This window comes from Verticillium dahliae, genomic scaffold (genome assembly GCF_000150675.1).
Source record: "Verticillium dahliae VdLs.17 supercont1.18 genomic scaffold, whole genome shotgun sequence".
Taxonomy (NCBI): Eukaryota; Fungi; Ascomycota; class Sordariomycetes; order Glomerellales; family Plectosphaerellaceae; genus Verticillium; species Verticillium dahliae.
In genome coordinates, this window is record NW_009276923.1 from 84,994 (window position 1) to 105,319 (window position 20,326).

A 20,326-nucleotide genomic window follows, 5' to 3' on the forward strand; every position below is an offset into this window, starting at 1 on the left:
AGTACCCGTACCGGTGCCTGGCTGGGCTCTCTTTGCCCACCCGCTCTCCCGTCCATCCGCGCCTTCGGTGGGTGCGACAAGTCCGGCAGCTCCCCCAGCTCTGGTCGTTCCAGTCCCCCAGGTCCAGCTGGAGCTGCTCCTGTTCCTGCTCCAGAGAGCTCCCCGTCCCGTCAGCAACGCAACAGCCTGTTCTGCTCTCGCTGCCACCGCCGGCCATCCCCCTCCCTCCCCCATTACCTCCCCTTCCCCTCCTCTAGCTTTCCTTCTCTTCTTTCTTCTCTTCTACTAATCCTCGATCTGCCCACCTTTTGCTCGCCCACCCTGAGACTTTCCCATCAATTGAAACCCTACAAACTCGATAGACACAATGTCCACCCGTAAGAGAAAGCAGGAGGAGGAGGAGGAGCTTGTTTCCCTCCCTGAAGATGATGATGGCGAGGAGGAGGAAGAGTAAGTCACCAGCCAGCCCGGTCCCCTGAGCCTGTTGTGTCCAGCTTTGGTTATTAGTCTGCGCAACTTCCCCCAAATTCCCCATGTTTGCGCCAGGCTTTGCGAAGCTCCTACAAACTATTTGTTATGCGCCAGACATGCCTTCAAGGTCCAATCACGGCGCATGTTTGAGATCCTTGCTAACCATACCAGGTACCAGAGTACCGACGACGAAGCCGGAGGCGGTGAAGGGTCCGAGGAGGAGGAAGAGGAGGAGGAGGAGGATGACGAAGATCCCGAGGGCGAAGAGGACGAGCCCGAAACAAAGAACGGCGCTGATGGTAAGTCTTCCCTAGCTCGTGCTTTCTTTCTCTGCTGACCACGTCAAGCCCCACCTGCCAAACGGCAAAAGACCGACGCTGTTGAGAAGGATGAGGATGCTGAGGAGGAGGAGGAGGAGGGTGACGCCGAAGACGAGGAGGCCGATGCCGACGATGCATTGAACGGCATCAAGGAGGCCGCTGCCGATGTGCCCGACAAGACGGTCAAAGCGACCGATGCTGCTCCCGAGGCTAACGGCGACGCCAAGGCCGTCGCGGCAGATGGCGACGACAAGGAGTGATGCGCGCGCATTGCTTGCCCGCGAGGCTGCATGCTTCTTTTCGTTTCCCCTTGAGGCGTTGGGGTGCATGCGGAAGGTTATCCGGCGCAAGTGATTCTGTTTAGCTAGCTCCCAACTTACATCCCTACGCTCCGCTCCATTCGCATCCTGACAATCCCGTGACGCACCGCCTCTTCAGACCGTGAACCTTTCAATTGCGCGAGACGTGGCGATGCATCCGCGAGGATCTGGCCGATTCCGTCGTCGTCCTGCAGTCGCGTCGTTGCCCCTTTCGCTCATCTCTCCAATCGTAGCATCTCGCCTGACCTGCGGGCCATTCTGCGACCCACGCGCCTCCATCCGAGCCCGCAGGTGCCCGGCGTCGGCTGCGGCTCAGTGCTGCTTTGCGGTCAGTGCAGACGGCCGAGACGGGAAGCATCATGGACGCTGTGATGGCCGCCTCATGACCCAGGACTGGACTCGGAGTGAAGTCTGTCGATGGAAGCTTGTCGCCTGTTGAGAGGATGCTTCTTCTGGTTCATGCAGGTCTCGCAGACGATGTCCGCGCCTCACATTGCTGGCCGAGCCTTGCACAATAGGTGTTTTTTGCGAGCAGTATGAGCCAGATGACCTCCCGAGTATGCCTTAGACTGAAGTTCTCGCGAAATGTCAGCTGAGAGTATACAGTATTGACTCAGTAGCTGTCGAATACCTTGTGATGACGACGAATAACGGTACGTCTTAAAGCAGACTCGCCACCACAAACTGCGTCGCAAGACAAGATGCTCTTCTGTTCGATCGGGCTATTTTCATTGGCATTCGTGTTGAGCAAAAGACGTGCCTTGCAATGACGACGATGTTTCTGAATTCGAGTGGTTAAATGTGGACGCTGCGACAAGGCGTCGGCAACAGCGCCTGGGGACTCTGCTCCAGCTTCAAGCGGACAGAAGCTGACGGAGAGAATCCTTCCTAGACAGCCGCCGGCTTGCGAGGGCGTCACTTGCGGGCCGATGATATGCAAATGAAATATCCATGATCTTGCGCATGAAATTCACATATTAATAAAGGAACGTCCAACGTGTTGGCGGCTGGAAACGAAGCTTTGGCATGAAACCGACATCAAGATCGACAAAGTTGAAGACCCAAAATCCATGCAGCCACGATGACCAAGTACCAAACACAAATTTGAGTCATGGGACCACGCTGCGACTCTGCACAAGATTAACACATTACTTTACTCAATGTAGTCGCAGTGGTAGATCACCCGCTGTGATCCTCAATGCTGCCATATAATGATACAAGTCGTGACAGCCAACACCCTCTCATCTCGGGGCTCCCCAAATGGAGCCGATATCACAACGCAACGCCGATCCATCAAGCTATGACCTTCCGAGTGTCCCTCGACGGCCCCTCTCCTCTTTCTTGCCTCCGTTCCCAGTCACCTTCATCCAGTCGTCCCACTCCTTGCTAATTTCCATGAGCACCGAACCCATGACGCCGGCACTCGCCATCAGGCCGTGGCCTTCGCCCTCAAGCACGCGTACCTCACATCGTCGCATAGTCTTGCCCAGCCACTTCACATTGTCGACAGGGACGCGCGTGTCCCGGCTGCCATGGTGGATGACAACAGGTCGCGTAATGTCCACGTAGCGGAAGCCGATTGTGTGCCTCCGTTCGAGGCAGACGAGAAGGTCCACGGCCGGATTGGCGCCTGTTGTTGCGAGATCCCAAATGGCATGCGTCAACCTCGTGTCGTATGTGAGCTGGCGTTCCTTGTCTGCCATGGCATCTGCGGCGGCGGCGAGCATGGCGCTCTCATGATCGAAGGGAGCCGACGAGCCAGCTCCGTACTGACCCGAAGGCGGTGCGCGTAAACGGTCCATGCTCTCGGGTCCCAATGAAGATTCCATGTCGATGCCGCCCTTGCCATAGCCGGTCTGGCCGAGGTTTTCCTTGTCCATGCTCGGCGTGATGTCGCGCCGCGCCGCAGGCGTATCGCGACCGGTCGTGTTGGTCGACTTGCGTTTGCTTCGGCGGTTCGAGTTTTTGGGTAGTGAGCTCGTGATGGAGCTGCTCGTGGCCGACATGAAAGAGCTGTTGGCGGCTTTCAAAAACGGCGTTGGCAGAGCACGGAGGATGCGTTGTGAAGTAGGAATGGCGTTGGTAGGCGGCAGCGTCTGCGATGTGCCAAATACGTTCATCTGCGAAGGAGGGATCCAGGGCGCGAGGAGGTGGATGCGACCGCGGATGTGCTGGGGCATGCGGAGGGCCGTCGCCAGCGCATAGATGGCGCCGGCAGAATGGGCAAGGATGGAGAATTTGGTGATCTTGAGGGCTTGACAGATGGCGTAGACATCGTCTGTACACAATGTTAGCAGCCGTAGAACAGAAATCACGATAAGACGCACCTGGCCAGCTGAGCGGCGTCGCCGTGCCGTCTGCGTAGGCCTCACTGTCACCGACGCCGGGTCGGTCGGGCGTGATGAGACGGAGTTTGAGTGTCAGCGCCAGCTCGTCGTAAAAGGCCGTGATGTATCGTGTTAAGCCCATGCCGACGCAACAGAACACAGCCGAGCCCTCCGAGTCGCCGACTTCGGAAAAGGATATGACACGGCCGGTCTGGGGATGCCTGATCTTCTGAGACAACCGCGGCGAGCACAGGTAGGACTCGACGGCATCGTCGACAGAGTCAGCACTACGAGGGCGCTCGTACCCCGAAGGCATGGCATTTACGGGCTCGGGCGAGGCAATGTCGCTGCGTCCGCTCCCGCCCTCTGATCGCGGACTCAAGGGAGCCGATAGACGCTTGAGTCTGGAGCTGCTGCGCTTCAATCGGACAGCCTCGTTGGCGTCGGGCGTCTGCCGGCCAGACTTCCTCCTGCTGCGGTCTGTGCTGTGATCGTCACGGCGCCGCCCTTGGGCGACGGCAGGGAACGGAGCGCCGTCCTCGAGGTCGTCCTGAGGCTGCGGACTCGTGACGCGAATCTCATCCACACGGCTGTTCCCCGTGGCGGTCATGTTAGCGGACGACCGCTGCGAGCTACGGCCGAGGTCGGCCGATTTCTTGCTCGACTCTCCATCTTCGTTATACCAAGACTGGTCCTTCAAATACCTGTTGCTGTTGCGAGCTTCGTCGTCCTCAGGTATGGTGCTGCTCTCTCCGTCTCGCTTCGAGCGGGAGTTCCGGACGGAAGATCTCTTGGCGTTGGGTCCTGTCTTGCGTAGCGATGAGTCCCGCGTCGGGATGGGTCGCGGGCTCGGTAGGGGGTCCATCGTGGGTGCGTGGTCAGGCCGTGGCGGAGGCTCCCTCGTGGGCGGGTCGTGATGTATCGGTGGCTCCTCGCTGATGGGTGTCTCGGCGAGAAAGGGATCGGGTCGAGGCGATAGGACGGTACTCAAGGGGGTATCATCAAAGGAGGCGCGGCTAGCAGGAGCAGCACCGCTGAGGCGCTTTCTCTCGTATTCTTTTTCTCGCAGTCGCTCTTTGGAGCTCATGTACATGAGACCTTTGTGGCTCCTACCCTGTTTCCGTCCCCAGCTGTCACGCGATCGGGAGCGGCTCCGGGTCGAGTCGGAGGCAGGGGCAACACCACGTTCGACAGAGAGGTTGCCTATGCTCTGGGTGTCATCGCGGGAACCGAGGGAACTCCGGGAGGAGGGGCGTGAGCTGTTTCGCAGGATGGACTTGAAACCGCCGCTAGAGTCGCGTGAGGGGGACTTTGGAGCGGTGAGTGGGGAGAAGCCAGAGGGTGGTTTGGCGGTTCGGATGACGGGCGAGCTGGCGGCGAGCTCGTCGAGGGATACCGTCTCCTCTCGGAGATCACCTAGGGAGGGCTGCGAGAAGGCGCCGTAATCGACGCCGAAGCTGCCGTTGCTGACGAGACTGCCCTGCCGGGGCGAGGAAGGGAGGGAGAGGCTGGTCAGCGTCGGAGACTCAAAGTGTCGGTCGGCGGGTTTAGAAATGACGGAGAGGCTCGTGATGAGAGAGGAGATGACTTCAGGCGAGGCAGGCTGAGCAGGACCCTGCAGCGAGCGGCGGCGTACATACGTGTCGGAGGCGGCGGTGTGATTGTTATTGTCGTTGCTGCTGGTGGTGTTGCCCGGGGGCGGAGGGGTGGTGGTGCCGTGGTCGCGATGGCGATGGACGTGGAGATGGCGGGTACGCTGAGGGATAGGGGGCGGAGCGGCGTCCCTTAGGTCAGACATGGCAGCAGAAGCAAGCGTTGGCAGCGGCAGCGACGGCGACAGCGACAGCGGCAACAGCCGGAGGGCAGAAGCCGATCTGAAGCGACACAGTTGATCCGCTTGTCTTATTAGGCTGGTCTCGGTGGACGAGCCCGACGGTGAGTGTCTCTGTTCATGCAGCGGGTTGTTCCTCAGACGGCAGCAGGACCAGACAACACGCAGGAGGGGGGGGGGGCGTAGGGATCCTGCAGAGTGCAGATGGAGTGCAGCAGCGGAGCAGTTCTGATGGCCGCTTTCGTTCGTGCTAGCCGCAGAGAATTGGCGTCGCACGTTCAGACGAGGACCGGGCGCGCGCGCAGACTCCGAGGGGGTGGAGGGGGGAGAGTTTGGTGGCCACCAAGATGGGTTGTGTTTTTAGGGGGAGGCGAAAATGCTGGATCTGGTGGTGAGGGCAGTAAACGCCGTGATCAAAGAGTCGCGCGGGCGATGAAAGAAGGAGAGCTCGAGCCACACACAGCCGCAGCGGACGAACCGAAAAAGAAGAAGAAAAAAAAGCAGAGGAGAGAGACAGATGGATGGCAGACACGGATGGATGGATTGTTGAAGAAGCTTTGTTCGGGATGGGAACAAGGGCCCGTCGTCGAGAGGGACAATCTCAGGAACGGGACCTCGTCGATTGGCAGGCGCAGGCAGAGAAGCACCTGCCTCTCATCAGAAGGTGCAGGAGCCCCCCCCAAGGCGCATGCAATTGTGCAGCCTGGTCGGGCCACCAGGGCCCCTATTTGCGGATGCTGTAATTAATTGCAACCCTACCATTCGGGAGGCCAGCATGGCGGCCTTCTCGTTGGCTGCAGCACCATCTATGCTACTTCTGGCGGAGAGACGCACTCTTGTCTGGTTTCACTTAATCGAAACCTTTCTATATGGGGCTGGGGCATGTTCCGATGGCCTGTCACTTTCCTCGTCACCGTCGGTGTTCAGGACGTCACCTACAGCCGGCAACGAGCCTGTCTTCACGATGTCTCTCCCACGATGCCCAGCGTGCGCAAGTCTTCTTCAAGCGACTCAATCCCGCTTAGACCTCTTAACAAGGCATAGCTCGGGCCCGCCATTAGCCCTGTCTCATTGACTAGACGCAGGGATCTGGAGATTACCCCTGGACGCTGGACGCTACGCTCCATTTTTGTGCGTCCACTTGTTCCTGGTGCTCGGACACGATCAACGTGACGGGAAAACATTAAAGATGGGGACTCCCCCAGACCTAGTCCACTGCCGGGTGCGAGCCTGAGGAATGGGTTCAGGAGTTGAGATGAACCCGGGCACGGTGGTGCGCGGCTGGAGAGCTGGAGAAGACCCGTGGAACCCGTCATGAGTCGCCAGCGGCCCTTCAATCACGGCTGTCGTCTGGATTCATGCCACCTTGTAACAACCATGCAGTTTGATCTTGTACTACATGATATGGGAACCGAGAGACATGTGCTTGTCGGGTCGCCACGGTGGTGGTCAGACCCTGGTTTCCATTGGGCACCACACCGAGCCTCACCGAGCCTTGAGCACCACCGACGTCATCCTTCTCTGGCCCTCACATTGCTGCCAAGATCAGGGAATCGGGACGTCATGGTATTGCCCGAGGCTGCCATGTCGATGCTGTTCTTAGTCTGAACCTTCCATCACCACGCCGTGGAGAAAGAGTCCGTCTTGAGTTGACAAACCGCAAAGTAAAATCAACAACACCAAACACGACGCATCTTGCGTGTCTTTTGGCCCCATCATGGACCTCCTCATGTCCCTACCCATCATTTCGTACTTTCTCGCACCGTCCGTAACTTCATGGTCAACCTCCCTCAACCTACTTTTCTTCTACATGACCTGGACCACCCTCGTTCTCTCGCACAGCGCCCTCAAAATTGAGCTCGTGGGCACCTTGGGTTTGCGCCTCGTCTTCTGGCTCCTCCCCTCGCTGGTGTTCCTCCTCTTCGACACGCTCATTCCTACCCTTGCCGAGTCTCTCAAGTATGGCGGCACCTCTGCTCTTCCCCCGACGGACCCGGTCTTCTTGGCGCGCACTCTCGGCCTGTCCCTTGTCAACCTGGCCCTCGCCGTCGGCCTTGAAGCAGGCATCAGCATTGCCTGGACCACCGCCTTTCAGACACCCATTTTCACAACCTCGACCACCCTGCCGTTCCCGTGGCAGCTCGTCAAACACATCACCATTTTGCTCGCAGCCCGTGAGTTCATCACGTACTATCTGCACGCCAGGGTCCTCCACGCGCCTTCGCGCGGCCGCAACTCCTTGGCCGCCCTCCACAAGAAGCACGCCCACCACCGCAGCGCGCCGCCATTCTCTCTGCTCCTCTTCGCCGACCACCCCCTCCCCTTTCTCGTCCACCGAGTGCTGCCTCTCTACCTCCCGTCTCTGGCTCTGAGGCCCCACCTCCTGACCTACTTCCTTTTTGTCGGCCTCTGCACGCTCGAGGAGACGCTGGCGACGAGTGGGTACTCGACGGTCCCGGGAATCATGATGGGCGGCATCACGCGGCGCACGGCTGGTCACTACGCCGGCGGAGGTCGCGGCAACTACGGCGCGTGGGGTTTGCTGGACTGGGCTCACGGCACGAGCGTGGGCAAGAATGTGATCGAGGATGCCAAAGACGAGGCTGAGAAGCACGCTGTCAAGGAGCGTGGCGAGAAGGCTGCGGGCGACGGCCTCGCGGCTGTGCGATCCGGTATCGATGGGCTCCGCAAGGGGAGTAGGAGAAGGGCAAAGAGTAGTGACGAGGAGTGACGCTATGATTAGTGGCTTCCCCTTATCATGGCGGCTGTGTACCCTGGTCGGCGAGTATTTGTGTGTATACGAAAAGCGCTTTGTATTCATGTTTGGGCCTAGCTTGGAATAATACATGACTTGAGAGCAAAATCAACTTACGTGTCCGAACCGGTGCAAACGCCGTGTGTATCCCGCCGCCCGCATGTCTCATTACTGCAAGGCGGGCCGTAACGCCATACCCACAATACTGCGCGGCCGATTGGCAATCGCCACAGCCGGCAAATTGGGCTCACTTTGACTCAGGAGCGATGTCGAAGCTCGCTGGACCCTTGGCGTATCGAGTGACATATGTCTTGGCGTTCTTCTCGTACTCTTTCCTGTTGTTGCGGTACTCGTCGGCGATGCGCGCTTCGAGAGGGTCGTCTGGCTGGGGCTCAATGAGCAACTGACGAACAGCCTCGAGCACGGCAGTGATCTTTGTCGAGGGCTTCCAGTTCTCCGACTTGAGCGTGGCCAGACAAATGCTGCCATCTGCGTCGTTGGTCACGTTGGGGTGGTAGATGCGAGTGAGGAAGCGGACAGTGGGCGACTTGAAGGGGTAGTCGGTGGGGAGGCTGACGGCCAAGGCAAAGTGACCGCCGGCGTAGGGGCTCGAGCTGGGGCCAGCCATGGTGACGTTCCAGTTGTGAATGTCCGACTCATCCTTCAGGGCCACCGAGATGCCATCGGGCGGATTTGTCATGCAGTCGCCGAGCTCCTAGAACAAATCAGTTGCTGTCAAGGGAGAGAGGACAGAAGGGCCAAACAGACCTTGGAGATGCGTTTGCTTGACATTGTGGCGCGTTGAATTGGCGTCCGTGCTAGGAATTCAGAATAAAGACGATATGACGGAGGCGTAATTGAGGATGCGTGCGTTGACAGCTGGTTGTCTGAGTGTTTGTTGATGCAAGTGTCGTTGCAGATGTCACGTTCTTGACGCTGGAGCTTTAGCACTTGATGGCGGGGTAGCTCTTGCCTGTCCTGCCTGAGGTGGCTAAGACTGACCGCCAGTGGCGGGGTAGTTATGTCAGTCAGACACCACCAGTGGACCCAGCCAACACCTCGTCCCTTCAGAAACAAGAATCTCTTGGCACGATATTCCGACCATTTCAGGCTTCTTCTCAATGAAATCAAAATTCACAGGTTCAGGATTTCAGAGTCCGGCTGACTTCCTATTCTTGCTGCTCCATCAGTGACTAATGATCAGCCTAACGGAAGCGTCCCTGGTCTCTGTCAGCCACGTCTGGATTCGGCACCAGATCGACCATCTTGGGTTTCTCCTTTGGGTGTTGCATCTGTCGTTGCATTTGTCGATCCGACCAAGATTTACCATACACGTGGAAACGTGGAACGTTCGAGTCGCGCTTCTGCAGAAAGCTTTCATCGCCGCCAGACATCCCATCCGCCTTGTCGGGACATCTCTCGCCAGATATGCGTAGCCTTGCAACCTGATACGTGCGCTTCTGGCATTCATCTCCAAAAAGACCTTGCCGGCTGGCGCCGGACCAAGCCGCCCCCCACCAAGCAACGCAGTCGGGCGATTTCACTCTGCTTTTGCCGAGTTCTGATCCTGCAAACCCACCCTCAGGAGCCATCTCATTTGCTGGGCTATAGACGTGACGTTGGCTCCGATATGTGGAGGACCTGCGTCATTACCGCCCCAAGATACAGCAAGGAGGTGGGGCAAAAGCTCCAGCATTACACAAGACGCTCCGACGCGATGGAGGGGCAAAGGGTCGCGTTGGCTGGCTTTTGGAGAGGATCAGGAGGGGGAAGACATGGAGAACACGGGCTATCGCAGAGGGGCAGGTCGGCGAGAAGCTGTCGTGGCAGCCTACTTAAGGCCGAGAGGCCCCCTCCGCTAGACCTTGGTAGGATGTGTGCTCTTTATTCTTTTTACACGATACCCTTGCTTGACCTGTCTTATTCGCTTCAGAGTTTGAAGGCTTCTTACCTACACTTTAACGTACATCAAAATGTCGGGCACTACGCAGACCAGCCGTACCTTTACCCTCAACACGGGGGACAAGCTACCCGCTGTCGGCCTTGGCACCTGGCAGTCCAAGCCCAACGAGGTCAAGCACGCCGTGGAGGCCGCGCTCCGCCAGGGCTACCGCCACATTGACACGGCGCTCGCGTACGGCAACGAGCGGGAGGTCGGCGACGGCATTAAGGCGTCGGGCGTGCCCCGCTCCGAAATTTGGCTGACGACCAAGCTCGACAACCCATGGCACAAGCGCGTCCAGGAAGGCATCGCTTCTTCGCTCGAGAGCCTTCAGACCGACTACGTCGACCTCTACCTGATGCACTGGCCTTCCTCGACCGATCCCGAAGACCTCAAGAAGCACCACCCTGACTGGGACTTTGTCGACACGTGGCGCGAGATGCAGAAGCTTGTCGGCACCGGCAAGGTTCGCAACATTGGCGTGTCCAACTTTGGCATCAAGAACCTCGAGCGCCTGCTCAACGACCCCTCCTGCAAGATTGTCCCTGCAGTCAACCAGATTGAGCTCCACCCTTGCAACCCATCGCCCAAGCTCCTCGAGTACAACGCATCCAAGGGCATCCACTCGACGGCGTACTCGTGCCTCGGCAGCACCGACTCGCCCCTGTACAAGAACGAGACGCTGCTGAACATTGCCAAGGCCAAGGGCAAGACGCCTCAGCAGGTTCTCCTCCTGTGGGGTCTGAGCCGCGGTACCAGCGTCATTCCCAAGTCCGTCTCCAAGGAGCGCATCGCCGCCAACTATGAGCTCGACGGCTGGGAGCTGACCGACGACGAGATTAAGCAGCTTTCGAGCATTCCCGACCGCTTCAAGGTGTGCGGCGACGCGTGGCTGCCCATCAAGGTATTCTTCGGCGATGACGAGTAGACCAGGGGCGGGGGAACGAGGAATAAAAAAATACATGTAGAATGAATACAAATGAAGAAATGGTCACCACCTTGATGCTGTAGAGGCTTAAAGCTTCGATTTCCGTCTGTCATCTGCCTCTTCCTTGAGCACCTCAGCCACCGCCTCACGCAGGTCTCTCGCGAGGACCTCGGCCTCGTCATCATCCAGCTCCTCCCTCTTTCCCCTGCCAAACATTGTGAAGCTCTCGCTGAAACGGCCGCTCGCGCGAATCTCGGGCCGCGGAATTAAGTGGTAGTGCATGTGCATGACGACCTGGGCGGCGGCGGCGCCGTTGTTCTGCACAACGTTCCAGTCCTCGACGCCGGTGACTCTCGCCAGCGCGCGGGATAGTGTTCGTAGGAATCTTCCGAGCTCGGCAGCTTCAATCTCAGAGGCGTCGGTCAGCTTGGGTCTATGCGCGCGAGGGCACAGCAAAAGGTGACCCCTCGATAAGGGCATAATGTCGAGGAAGGCAACGAGTGTGTCGGTAGAGAGGACGACAAATGAGGCGGGAGATGTCCGCGTCGGGTCCATCTCGTGATCTGACGGCGGCTCGAGGGGGTCATAGGGCGAAAATGTGTCGGCAATGGCGCAAAACGGGCAGTTCGCGTCCGTTGTCTCGACGCCGGTGTCGAATACAGGCGTCATGATGGGTGGTCGGTGGGAGGGTCGTCGAGATATCCGATCAGCTTGTTCATTATCCGCAAGTCGTGTCACGGTCGGTTGATGGCCAGAGATCGAATTCCGTGTCTAACTACATGAACGTAGGATCAAGTCCATGTGGTCCATGTGAAATGGGAGCTGTAACTGCACGAGATCTCGGCGATTGAACCTCGGGAAGTGGGCCTGGGCAGCCGGCGGCTGACCGCCTTCGACTCGACATAAATTCTGCCGCCATCCGACCTCACCGCCCGGCGAATTGTCATCCACAGGACTGCCCCACGCTACAGCCTTGCATCGAAGAAAGAAAACTTCCCATCACGACCTTTTGATCGACAACCCAACCATCCGCTCCGACACAACCCACGAAAACCTGCACCATGTCCCGCGAAGCCTACCAAGTTCCCACCGGCCAGGGTTCCAACCCCGCGGCAACCGGCAAGTCCTTTGACGCCTATGGCGGTGGCAGCAGCAACGAGGTCGGCCCCCAGATGCAGTACCTCTGCGGTGACTGCGGCCTCAAGTTCCAGATGCGCCGCGGCGACGCCATTCGATGCAAGGAATGCGGCTGTCGCATCCTGTACAAGGAGCGCACCAAGCGGTACGAAAGCTGACTTGCTCTCGCGCGGGTAGGCGCAAGCTAACAGTGTATAGCATGGTTCAGTTCGAGGCGAGGTGATTGCTGCATGGACAATGACGGGATGGACGAACTATGCATGAGGCTACGAGGTGGTGTGGCGAGGTCTGCCAATGCGGGACATCCAAGCTGCGGTGAATCCCAGGGGGCGGCCACGGAGGTCACAGGTCACGGAGTTTGGTGTTGGTACATGCTTGGGAGATGAACATTCCAGGTATCTTCTTTTGATCGCAATGCAGTTATTCCTAAACGCCAGTCCAGCTAAGCCCCCAAAGTTTTGCGTCGTCAATTTATTTCCTCTGCTGGTGCAGGTATTTGGCAAAGCTGGCGTCTGACATGACCGAATCGCCTTCGGCGAGCATCGAAGCTTCGTACCGCGCCTGCAGGCCCTCCCTGTCACCCTCCTCGTCCGGCATGTCATCGTCGTCAATGTCGCTGACAACGTCGGGCCCGTCATCGAGGGCGTCCGCTTCCTTGGCCTTGTCCTTTTTGTCTACGGAAAGTCCCTTCATCATCTTGTCGACCTCGGCCTCGCGCGTCTGGCGTTTCTGGTCTTCCCTCTCAGCCCGTCTCCTCTGCAGCTCCGGCAGGTAGTCTCTGTTGAACTCTTCCGTCTTCTCCTCGACAGCCTGGAAGAACTCCTCCATGCCGGTGCCGAGCTTGGAGCTCACGGGCACGAAGCTCAGGTGTGAGTAAAACTCTTCGAGCACAAGACTCATCGAGTTGAGCAGGCTGCCCATGTAGCCGGAGCCGCCACCGCCAACACCCTCCTCGCCCGCCTCATCTTCCTGCAGGGCCGCTTGGAATGCTTCAAAGTCTGTCATCCACTCCTTCGCAAAGGAGGCGTCCTTGACGTCGGTTTTGTTGAAGACGAGAATCATGGGTAGTTTTGTCTTATACAGGATACTGCAGGCGTATAGCATGTTGCTCATAAAGGTGCTGGTCGAAGCGGTGCGTGGCGTGTCGATAACGTATGCGATGATGGTCGGGAAGGAAGAGGCGAGTGATTCGAGGAGGATCGTGCCGCTGGCAGACCAGACGAAGACCTCGATTTGGCCGGCTGCGAATGTCAGTCACATAACGTGGATGAGTCGTCGCGAAACATACGTGTGTCCACAAGAATGTTCTTGATGGGCTCCTTGTCTGGGTTCGCTGAGTCGGGTGTCGTCCTTCTCTCAAGGAGGTTGACAATCTGGTCAACCTTGGTCGCGAACAGGTTCAGCGACGTCAAGATGCCGCCGTTGGGGCCCAGGTTGTACTGCTTCATAACCTCCTCATAGTTGACCGAGTCGCGAATGTCAATGTTGCTTTCAAATGGGACGTTTATCACAGCAGGATCAAGGTTGATGACATAGGGAGGCTCTTTTTTGCCGTGGAGATACGAGTTGATACGGCGCATAAAGGTTGTCTTGCCGGAGCCTGCGAAGCACATCACATTAGCGGAATACCGGGGTGTTCAGACGGGAGGTGCATACCGGCCATGCCAACGCAGACAATGGCGGGCGGCTGCTTGGCAGTGCTGGAGGGCGGAGCTGAAGAAGCCATGTCGAGGGGTCGGTCACGCCGGGAAAGATGGAGACTGTCGCGGAAAGAAAAAGGTGCAGACCTCGACGGCGAGTTTGGAGGTGAGAGAAAGATGCCCCGCGGCAAGAGCGTGGGGCAGCGCAAGGCCTGTCAGGATCCCTGCACTGGTCTCGATTTCCGGATGTGGGACGTGCACTACAGCTAGGTACATAGGTATGGAAAAGTGACGTCTGATGGATGGGTCGCTCGCAAAGTCTGGTCCGTTTCGCAACACGGCCAAAATGGACGGACTCGACGATTTCGAAAAGGCGCTCGCAGCGGAAAAGGGCGAAAGAGAGCGGATTGAGCGGGAAAAGGAAGAGAGGAGACAGCGCAAGAAGCATCGACACAGCCACAGTCATCGAGACGAACGCGACGAGCCATCGGAAAGGCATCGAGACAAGGATCGCGACCGACACCGATCCCATGGATCACGACGCCACGACGGAGAAGACGACGAGCGCAGGCACCGGCGCCATAGATCGCGACACCACGAAGACGACGATGACAACGGCCACAGGCACAAGCGATCTCGCCGCGAAAGGGACGACGACGCGTCAGAGTCGAGGCACAAACGGCGACGCGACGACCACCACAAGACTTCCGACCCCAAGGAGGACCTTCCTCTCCCGGACGAAGAGAAGACGCCGGAGATTGACGAGAAACCGAGCGCCGCTATTGTCCGAGATGCTTGGATGACAGCGCCGTCTGCACTGGACGTTGACTACGTACACCGACGCGAAAAAGACCAGAAGCCCCCACCAAAGGACGAACCTCCCCGAGTCGTCCATGAACGCGAGATCAACAAGGAGATTGATGTTCCCGAGGCCAGCCTACCGGATACCCCAGCCGAAAGAACTTTCAACTACAGGTTTGGAGACTCGGGCTCCCAGTGGAGACTGATGAAGCTCAAGGCTGTCTACACCGCGGCTGAACAGAGTGGGCGTACACCAGAGGACGTGGCTCTTGAACGATTCGGCGACCTTCGAGAATTTGACGATGCGCGGGAAGAGAAGAGCGAGCTAGATCGGAGACAGATTTACGGCGAGGGCTACGTCGGCAAGGAGCAGCCGACGGGCGAGCTCTATGGAGAGCGCATGGCTAAGCTGAGCATCACACGAAAAGCCACCAATGACGCGCCTGAGGAACCGGAGCAGGGCGTCGTCATCCCCGATGAGCCCATGCAGCACACGCCAATGGACCAAACCACCCTCAACAGGCTACGTGCGCAAATGGTCAAGGCCAAACTGATGAGGGCCCCCAATGCCGCCCAGCTCGAATCAGAATACAACGCAGCCGCGGCTAGCTTTGCGACCAAGGGCCCTCAATCCGTCACGCTCGGTGCCCAGGACAACAGGATGCTTGCCGGCAGCCGAGGCGAGGTCAAGGCCGTGGAGACGAAGCGCGGGCGGGAGAGGGGCAATGTGGAAGCCAATGATGACATGACCATCGAGGACATGGTGCGCGAGGAGCGGCGGACGCGTGGGCAAGCCGGCGGCGAAGGCGCTCGACTGGCTGAGCGGATCGCCAAGGATGGCAAGTTTGACGACGACCTCGAGTACTTGGACGAAAATGCCGACAAGCTCGCGAAACGGGTGCACAAGTCGGAAATTAACCTCAAAAACGTTGCCGTCAACGAATACCAGAAACTGAGCCGCATCCTCGACAACTGTCCGCTCTGCTATCACGAAGACAAGAACCAGCAGCCGCTGGCGCCCGTGCTCTCGCTGGGCACACGCGTCTACTTGACTCTGGCGACAGAGCCCGAGGTCAGCCCCGGCGGTGCTGTCATTGCGCCCCTGACGCACCGCAAAAACCTCTTGGAGTGCGACGACGACGAGTGGGAGGAGCTGCGCAACTTTATGAAGTCTCTGACGCGGATGTACCACGACAAGGGACAAGAGGTCATTTTCTACGAGAACGCAGCGGCACCGCACCGCCACCTCCATGCGGCCATGATTGCAGTGCCCATCCCGTACGAGGAGGGCGCCATGGTGCCAGCGTACTTCAAAGAAGCATTTCTGTCCGCAGACGAGGAGTGGGCGCAACATCGCAAGGTCATTGACACGGGCGCCAAGGCGGCTGGGGGTATGGGCCGCATGGCGTTCCGGCGGTCGATTGCCAAGGAGATGCCCTACTTCCATGTCTGGTTCACGCTGGACGGGGGCTTGGGTCACATAATCGAAAACTCGGACAAGTGGCCGCGGGGTGATTTGTTTGCGCGAGAGATTGTCGGTGGGATCATGGACGTCGGGCCAGACGTCATCAAGAAGCAGGGCCGGTGGAGGAGAGACGACACTCGAGTCGAGGGTTTTCAGAGAGGATGGAGAAAGTTTGACTGGACGAGGCTGCTCGCAGAAGGGTAGGTAGCGACGTACCTAGCGTTTGAAGATATAAAAAGCTCAAGGGCTACACTCAGACTGACCGAAGCGCGTGGAATGGGCACTCCACATGAATCTTCTACTTAATACAGTCCAGACACTGTGCACTTCGCTACGTCCCGGCTGGCAGGGCGGCCGGATCGCCCGGAACGAGCGCTAAGGAGCCCCTGTCACCGACGCTGTGCAGTGCTTCCCCACACAGAGACTGTGTACGTGACAGCCTCCGAGGCAGGATTGGTGGTGGGGGCAGATCCTTGGCTTGGAGATCCCTAGGCCAAACAGGGCCCAACTGGGCAGACCCCAAGGAGCCTGAACGGGGGCCGGCACACCCGAGTGAGGCGCTGTTCTCAGCATCAACAGGGGATCGATGCCGTGAGCGGCGACCAAGGACATCCTGCGCCACTTGAAACTGCTCGTGCCAGCCGATCCTTTTCATCGTCTTGCCTCCCGACATCTTTTTCACAGAGACGGACGATTCGAGTCCTCTAACCGCTCATCACAACGACGACGACGACGACTTCCATCACAAACCGCCATCCCGTTCAACCCATCACATCAACCGCTCTTCCAAGACTGTCGGCCATCGGCGATCGCGCTTGACCCCCGTTTCCAGCCTCGCCTCTGTCGTCATTGAACCGTGTGTCTCTGTGCGCCCAGTACCCTTGGGGTTCGTCAGGGAGACGTAGCGGACATTTCATTCCACCTGCCCTTCTGGCTGCTGCCCACCTTATCTCTACACGATCAAGGAAGGGACCCTTGACAAAAGACCTAACCATTTTCCAATTAACCCCCAACACCATGTCCTGGGACCTTAGCCGTCGCCGTATCATCCGCACCGTCAACTCGAAATACATCTACGGTCGCCTGGTATGTTGGGCCTCTGTTTGCCACTGGTGATCCGGCCTGCTGACTGACGATGCAGCCGCTGGTGCACGCCATCATCTTCTTCATCGAAATGGCCCTCGTCGCGAGATTGACGGCGCGCTTCAACGCCTACTACGATGAGCGACCCCGTACGTCCCAGTGCTCCCTGACACACACACCTTCTTTGTGGCCTTGCTAATCTGACCCACCTCCAGTCATGACCATGATGGTCACCAATGCCATCCTCGGTGGCATCGCCGACACGACTGCCCAGACCATCACGGTGCTCCGCCAGACGGCGCTTCGTCAGCCGGGTGGCGTCGGCAAGGACGATGATGTGGCGATTGAGATTCACGAGCTCGATCGCAAGAACCCCCTCATCGACCGCGACCTGATCCCCGATTCGAAGGCCCTGCCGCCGCCGTTCGACTTTGAGCGCCTCACCCGCTTCATGGCCTATGGTTTCTGCATGGCGCCGCTCCAGTTCAAGTGGTTCAAGTTTCTGTCCTCGACGTTCCCCATGTCCAAGACGTCGGCGTTCGGTCCTGCCATGAAGCGTGTCGCGTTTGACCAGCTCATCTTTGCGCCCTTTGGTCTCGGCGTCTTCTTCACCGCCATGACGGTTGCCGAGGGAGGAGGCCGCCGTGCCGTGTACAACAAGCTGCGCGACATGTACGTGCCGACGCTCAAGGCCAACTATCTGGTGTGGCCAGCGGTGCAGGTCATCAACTTTCGCCTGATGCCCGTGCAGTTCCAGCTGCCGTTTGTGTCCACCATTGGAATCGCATGGACGGCCTATCTGTCCTTGAGCAACTCGGCCGAGGAGGTGGACAACAGGCCTAACCAGCACGCTTCTGACATTCGCCTGTCCTAGGCTGACTACCTGATCAACTGATTTTCATTTGTCTGGTGGGTGCATGTTTGGCTGATGCCCAGGATGCATCACAGGCGCTGGGTGTTGGGCGCTTGGATTTTTTTTCGATTTTTTTGGTGGTTTCTAGATGCATTTACAATGGCAAGTTGTTCAAGTGCTCGTCTTTGTGATGAATGAGTGCACGTGAAACGACTACCTCGAAATAGACCTTGCGCTTCCGTTTCGCATCTGCATATCGACCGGCAGAAGACGGGAGGCCGGCTGGTGCTCGGGCGGCGACGGCAATCTTTGAAGGTCTCTGGCCCAGTCGATGGATGCAAGCAGGCACCGCTGCCCCTCACTTCAGGTTCAGCGCCCGCGCCGCGCCAGAGCCAAAGGGAGCGCCAGCACCACCAGCACGAGCACCGGGACTGTCGCCCTGCCCAACAGCTTCTAGCCCCCCTGCCCGCCAGAAGCGACCCCGCCAAAAATGCAGAGTGATCTAATGCCATCACCCCACCACAACTGAACCTCCCATCCCACCTCCTCGACCCTATCGAAGCTCTGCGTGCTTTTCTTCTCGACTGCCATTTGGGAAAAAAAGCCTCAGGACTTTTTGCATCACCAGAACAATAGACATTGCAAATTCGCCATCATGTCGCTCGCCAACAAGCTCTCCATCAACGATGTTGATCTCAAGGACAAGAGGGTCCTGATCCGCGTACGTTGTAACGCGGTGGGAAAGCTCTCGCAATGCCAATGCTAATCATTGACGCAGGTCGACTTCAACGTCCCCCTCGACGCCGACAAGAAGATCACCAACAACCAGCGCATTGCCGGTGCCGTGCCCACCATCAAGCATGCCATTGACAACGGCGCCAAGGCCGTCGTCCTCATGTCCCACCTCGGCCGCCCCGACGGCAAGGTCAACGCCAAGTACAGCCTTGAGCCCGTCGTCGCTGAGCTCGAGAAGCTGCTCGGCAAGTCTGTCCAGTTCACCAAGGACTGCGTCGGCCCCGAGGCTGAGGAGGTCGTGAACAAGGCCACCGGCGGCCAGGTCGTTCTGCTCGAGAACCTACGCTTCCACGCCGAGGAGGAGGGCTCCTCCAAGGACGAGAACGGCAACAAGGTCAAGGCCGACAAGGCCAAGGTCGAGGAGTTCCGCAAGGGCCTGACCGCTCTTGGTGACGTCTTTGTCAGTACGTAGCAGCCAGCTTATCCAGCGTTGCCCCTCCGAGCTAACAAGGCGCAGACGACGCCTTTGGCACCGCCCACCGCGCTCACTCCTCCATGGTTGGCGTCGACCTGCCACAGAAGGCTGCCGGTTTCCTCATGAAGAAGGAGCTCGACTACTTTGCCAAGGCGCTCGAGAACCCCCAGCGCCCCTTCCTCGCCATTCTCGGCGGCGCCAAGGTCTCGGACAAGATTCAGCTCATCGACAACCTCCTCGACAAGGTCAACACGCTCATCATTTGCGGTGGCATGTCCTTCACCTTCAAGAAGACTCTCGAGGGCGTCTCCATTGGCGACTCGCTCTTTGACGAGGCCGGCTCAAAGACGGTCGGCAAGCTCATTGAGAAGGCCAAGGCCAACGGCGTCAAGGTCGTCCTCCCCGTCGACTACATCACGGCCGATAAGTTTGACAAGGACGCCAACACCGGCACGGCTACTGACGAGACTGGCATCCCCGACGGCTGGATGGGTCTCGACTGCGGCGAGAAGTCGATTGAGCTCTACAAGCAGGCCATTGACGAGTCCAAGACGATCCTGTGGAACGGTCCCGCCGGCGTCTTTGAGTTTGAGAAGTTTGCTCGCGGCACCAAGGCCACCCTCGACGCTGCCGTCGCTGGCTGCGAGGCCGGCAAGATTGTCATCATTGGCGGTGGTGACACGGCCACCGTGGCCGCCAAGTACAAGGTCGAAGACAAGCTCAGCCACGTTTCCACCGGCGGTGGTGCGTCGCTCGAGCTCCTCGAGGGCAAGGAACTGCCTGGTGTCGTTGCTCTGTCGAGTAAGTAGGCTGTCAAAGCCATAAGCTGTCCGATGGCGTCCGGTCTGACGATCGGGAAGCCGTAGGCGCGCCTCGTTTGTAATGCCAGACTGCCGAGCCCAGTATACCTAGATATCACCACAAAAAGAAATGGAAGCTTGAACGTCGTTGAATTATCAACCATCGCCGCACTGCATGCTGTATTTTGATGTCTCGTGCTGATCTGTTGAGCCTGTATCGTAACACGTCACGCCCTTGGCCTTCTGCCAGGACTTCGTCTTTCGAGCACCGCCCCGCGCCCGCTTTCTTTCTTTCTTTGCTCACCGTCGCTTCGACGCCTCGACCTTCTTCAGCTCCTCCCTGTCACTCGTTAGCGTGCTGGCTCATCAGGTCATTGGGCGAGATCGGGCGACACCCACTTGAGCTGCGCGGAAAAGTCATCGTTCGTGTCGTCGTCGTCCCA

The 20,326-nt window shown here is 58.4% G+C and overlaps 11 protein-coding genes across 11 annotated transcripts in view; 7 read left to right on the forward strand and 4 right to left on the reverse strand.

Moving 5' to 3' along the window:
- The window catches only part of VDAG_07795 (uncharacterized protein), a gene marked incomplete at both ends in the record, with an annotated part of 1,802 nt that extends 751 nt beyond the window's left edge, over window positions 1–1,051 (forward strand). Inside the window, 3 exons of the mRNA XM_009652561.1 lie at window positions 363–450; window positions 650–770; window positions 842–1,051. Of these exons, the coding sequence (XP_009650856.1) occupies window positions 363–450; window positions 650–770; window positions 842–1,051 (419 nt within the window). The remainder of the gene's footprint in view (window positions 1–362; window positions 451–649; window positions 771–841) is intronic.
- A 1,195-nt stretch (window positions 1,052–2,246) lies between these two features.
- Window positions 2,247–5,236, reverse strand: VDAG_07796 (hydrolase; the record flags this gene model as incomplete). Its single annotated transcript, XM_009652562.1, has 2 exons — window positions 2,247–3,389; window positions 3,439–5,236. 2 exons carry the CDS (start codon window positions 5,234–5,236, stop codon window positions 2,410–2,412), a joined length of 2,778 nt encoding a protein of 925 aa, XP_009650857.1. The 3' UTR covers window positions 2,247–2,409.
- A 1,750-nt stretch (window positions 5,237–6,986) lies between these two features.
- VDAG_07797 (sterol desaturase family) lies at window positions 6,987–8,000 on the forward strand (the record flags this gene model as incomplete). Its single annotated transcript, XM_009652563.1, has 1 exon — window positions 6,987–8,000. The coding sequence occupies one exon, from the start codon at window positions 6,987–6,989 to the stop codon at window positions 7,998–8,000; it is 1,014 nt and encodes a 337-aa protein (XP_009650858.1).
- A 62-nt stretch (window positions 8,001–8,062) lies between these two features.
- On the reverse strand, window positions 8,063–8,945 carry VDAG_07798 (ubiquitin-conjugating enzyme). Its single transcript, XM_009652564.1, has 2 exons — window positions 8,793–8,945; window positions 8,063–8,739 (listed from the first exon to the last, which is right to left on the reverse strand). Exons 1-2 carry the CDS (start codon window positions 8,814–8,816, stop codon window positions 8,272–8,274), a joined length of 492 nt encoding a protein of 163 aa, XP_009650859.1. The 5' UTR covers window positions 8,817–8,945; the 3' UTR covers window positions 8,063–8,271.
- Window positions 8,946–9,997: 1,052 nt separating this feature from the next.
- On the forward strand, window positions 9,998–10,894 carry VDAG_07799 (GCY protein; the record flags this gene model as incomplete). The annotated part of the gene is made up of 1 exon (XM_009652565.1): window positions 9,998–10,894. One exon carries the CDS (start codon window positions 9,998–10,000, stop codon window positions 10,892–10,894), a length of 897 nt encoding a protein of 298 aa, XP_009650860.1.
- An 87-nt stretch (window positions 10,895–10,981) lies between these two features.
- Window positions 10,982–11,563, reverse strand: VDAG_07800 (HIT domain-containing protein; the record flags this gene model as incomplete). The annotated part of the gene is made up of 1 exon (XM_009652566.1): window positions 10,982–11,563. The coding sequence occupies one exon, from the start codon at window positions 11,561–11,563 to the stop codon at window positions 10,982–10,984; it is 582 nt and encodes a 193-aa protein (XP_009650861.1).
- Window positions 11,564–11,894: 331 nt separating this feature from the next.
- VDAG_07801 (metallothionein-I transcription activator) lies at window positions 11,895–12,459 on the forward strand. The gene is made up of 2 exons (XM_009652567.1): window positions 11,895–12,176; window positions 12,230–12,459. Exons 1-2 carry the CDS (start codon window positions 11,956–11,958, stop codon window positions 12,252–12,254), a joined length of 246 nt encoding a protein of 81 aa, XP_009650862.1. The 5' UTR covers window positions 11,895–11,955; the 3' UTR covers window positions 12,255–12,459.
- Window positions 12,460–12,502: 43 nt separating this feature from the next.
- On the reverse strand, window positions 12,503–13,757 carry VDAG_07802 (XPA-binding protein; the record flags this gene model as incomplete). The annotated part of the gene is made up of 3 exons (XM_009652568.1): window positions 12,503–13,272; window positions 13,320–13,631; window positions 13,688–13,757. 3 exons carry the CDS (start codon window positions 13,755–13,757, stop codon window positions 12,503–12,505), a joined length of 1,152 nt encoding a protein of 383 aa, XP_009650863.1.
- Window positions 13,758–14,017: 260 nt separating this feature from the next.
- VDAG_07803 (cell cycle control protein cwf19) lies at window positions 14,018–16,141 on the forward strand (the record flags this gene model as incomplete). The annotated part of the gene is made up of 1 exon (XM_009652569.1): window positions 14,018–16,141. One exon carries the CDS (start codon window positions 14,018–14,020, stop codon window positions 16,139–16,141), a length of 2,124 nt encoding a protein of 707 aa, XP_009650864.1.
- An 813-nt stretch (window positions 16,142–16,954) lies between these two features.
- Window positions 16,955–17,894, forward strand: VDAG_07804 (sym1; the record flags this gene model as incomplete). Its single annotated transcript, XM_009652570.1, has 3 exons — window positions 16,955–17,023; window positions 17,079–17,169; window positions 17,236–17,894. 3 exons carry the CDS (start codon window positions 16,955–16,957, stop codon window positions 17,892–17,894), a joined length of 819 nt encoding a protein of 272 aa, XP_009650865.1.
- A 561-nt stretch (window positions 17,895–18,455) lies between these two features.
- Window positions 18,456–19,892, forward strand: VDAG_07805 (phosphoglycerate kinase; the record flags this gene model as incomplete). Its single annotated transcript, XM_009652571.1, has 3 exons — window positions 18,456–18,594; window positions 18,652–19,072; window positions 19,126–19,892. Exons 1-3 carry the CDS (start codon window positions 18,529–18,531, stop codon window positions 19,890–19,892), a joined length of 1,254 nt encoding a protein of 417 aa, XP_009650866.1. The 5' UTR covers window positions 18,456–18,528.
- Window positions 19,893–20,326: the final 434 nt, after the last annotated feature.

Excerpts from the sequence above, each read along its gene's own strand:
- VDAG_07798 (XM_009652564.1), bottom strand. The coding sequence starts at position 8,816 with ATGTCAAGCAAACGCATCTCCAAG. Across the intron at positions 8,740-8,792 it reads CAAGCAAACGCATCTCCAAG|GAGCTCGGCGACTGCATGAC; the intron begins GTCTGTTTGGCC and ends GATTTGTTCTAG.
- VDAG_07801 (XM_009652567.1), top strand. The coding sequence starts at position 11,956 with ATGTCCCGCGAAGCCTACCAAGTTCCCACCGGCCAGGGTTCCAACCCC. Across the intron at positions 12,177-12,229 it reads TACAAGGAGCGCACCAAGCG|CATGGTTCAGTTCGAGGCGA; the intron begins GTACGAAAGCTG and ends AACAGTGTATAG.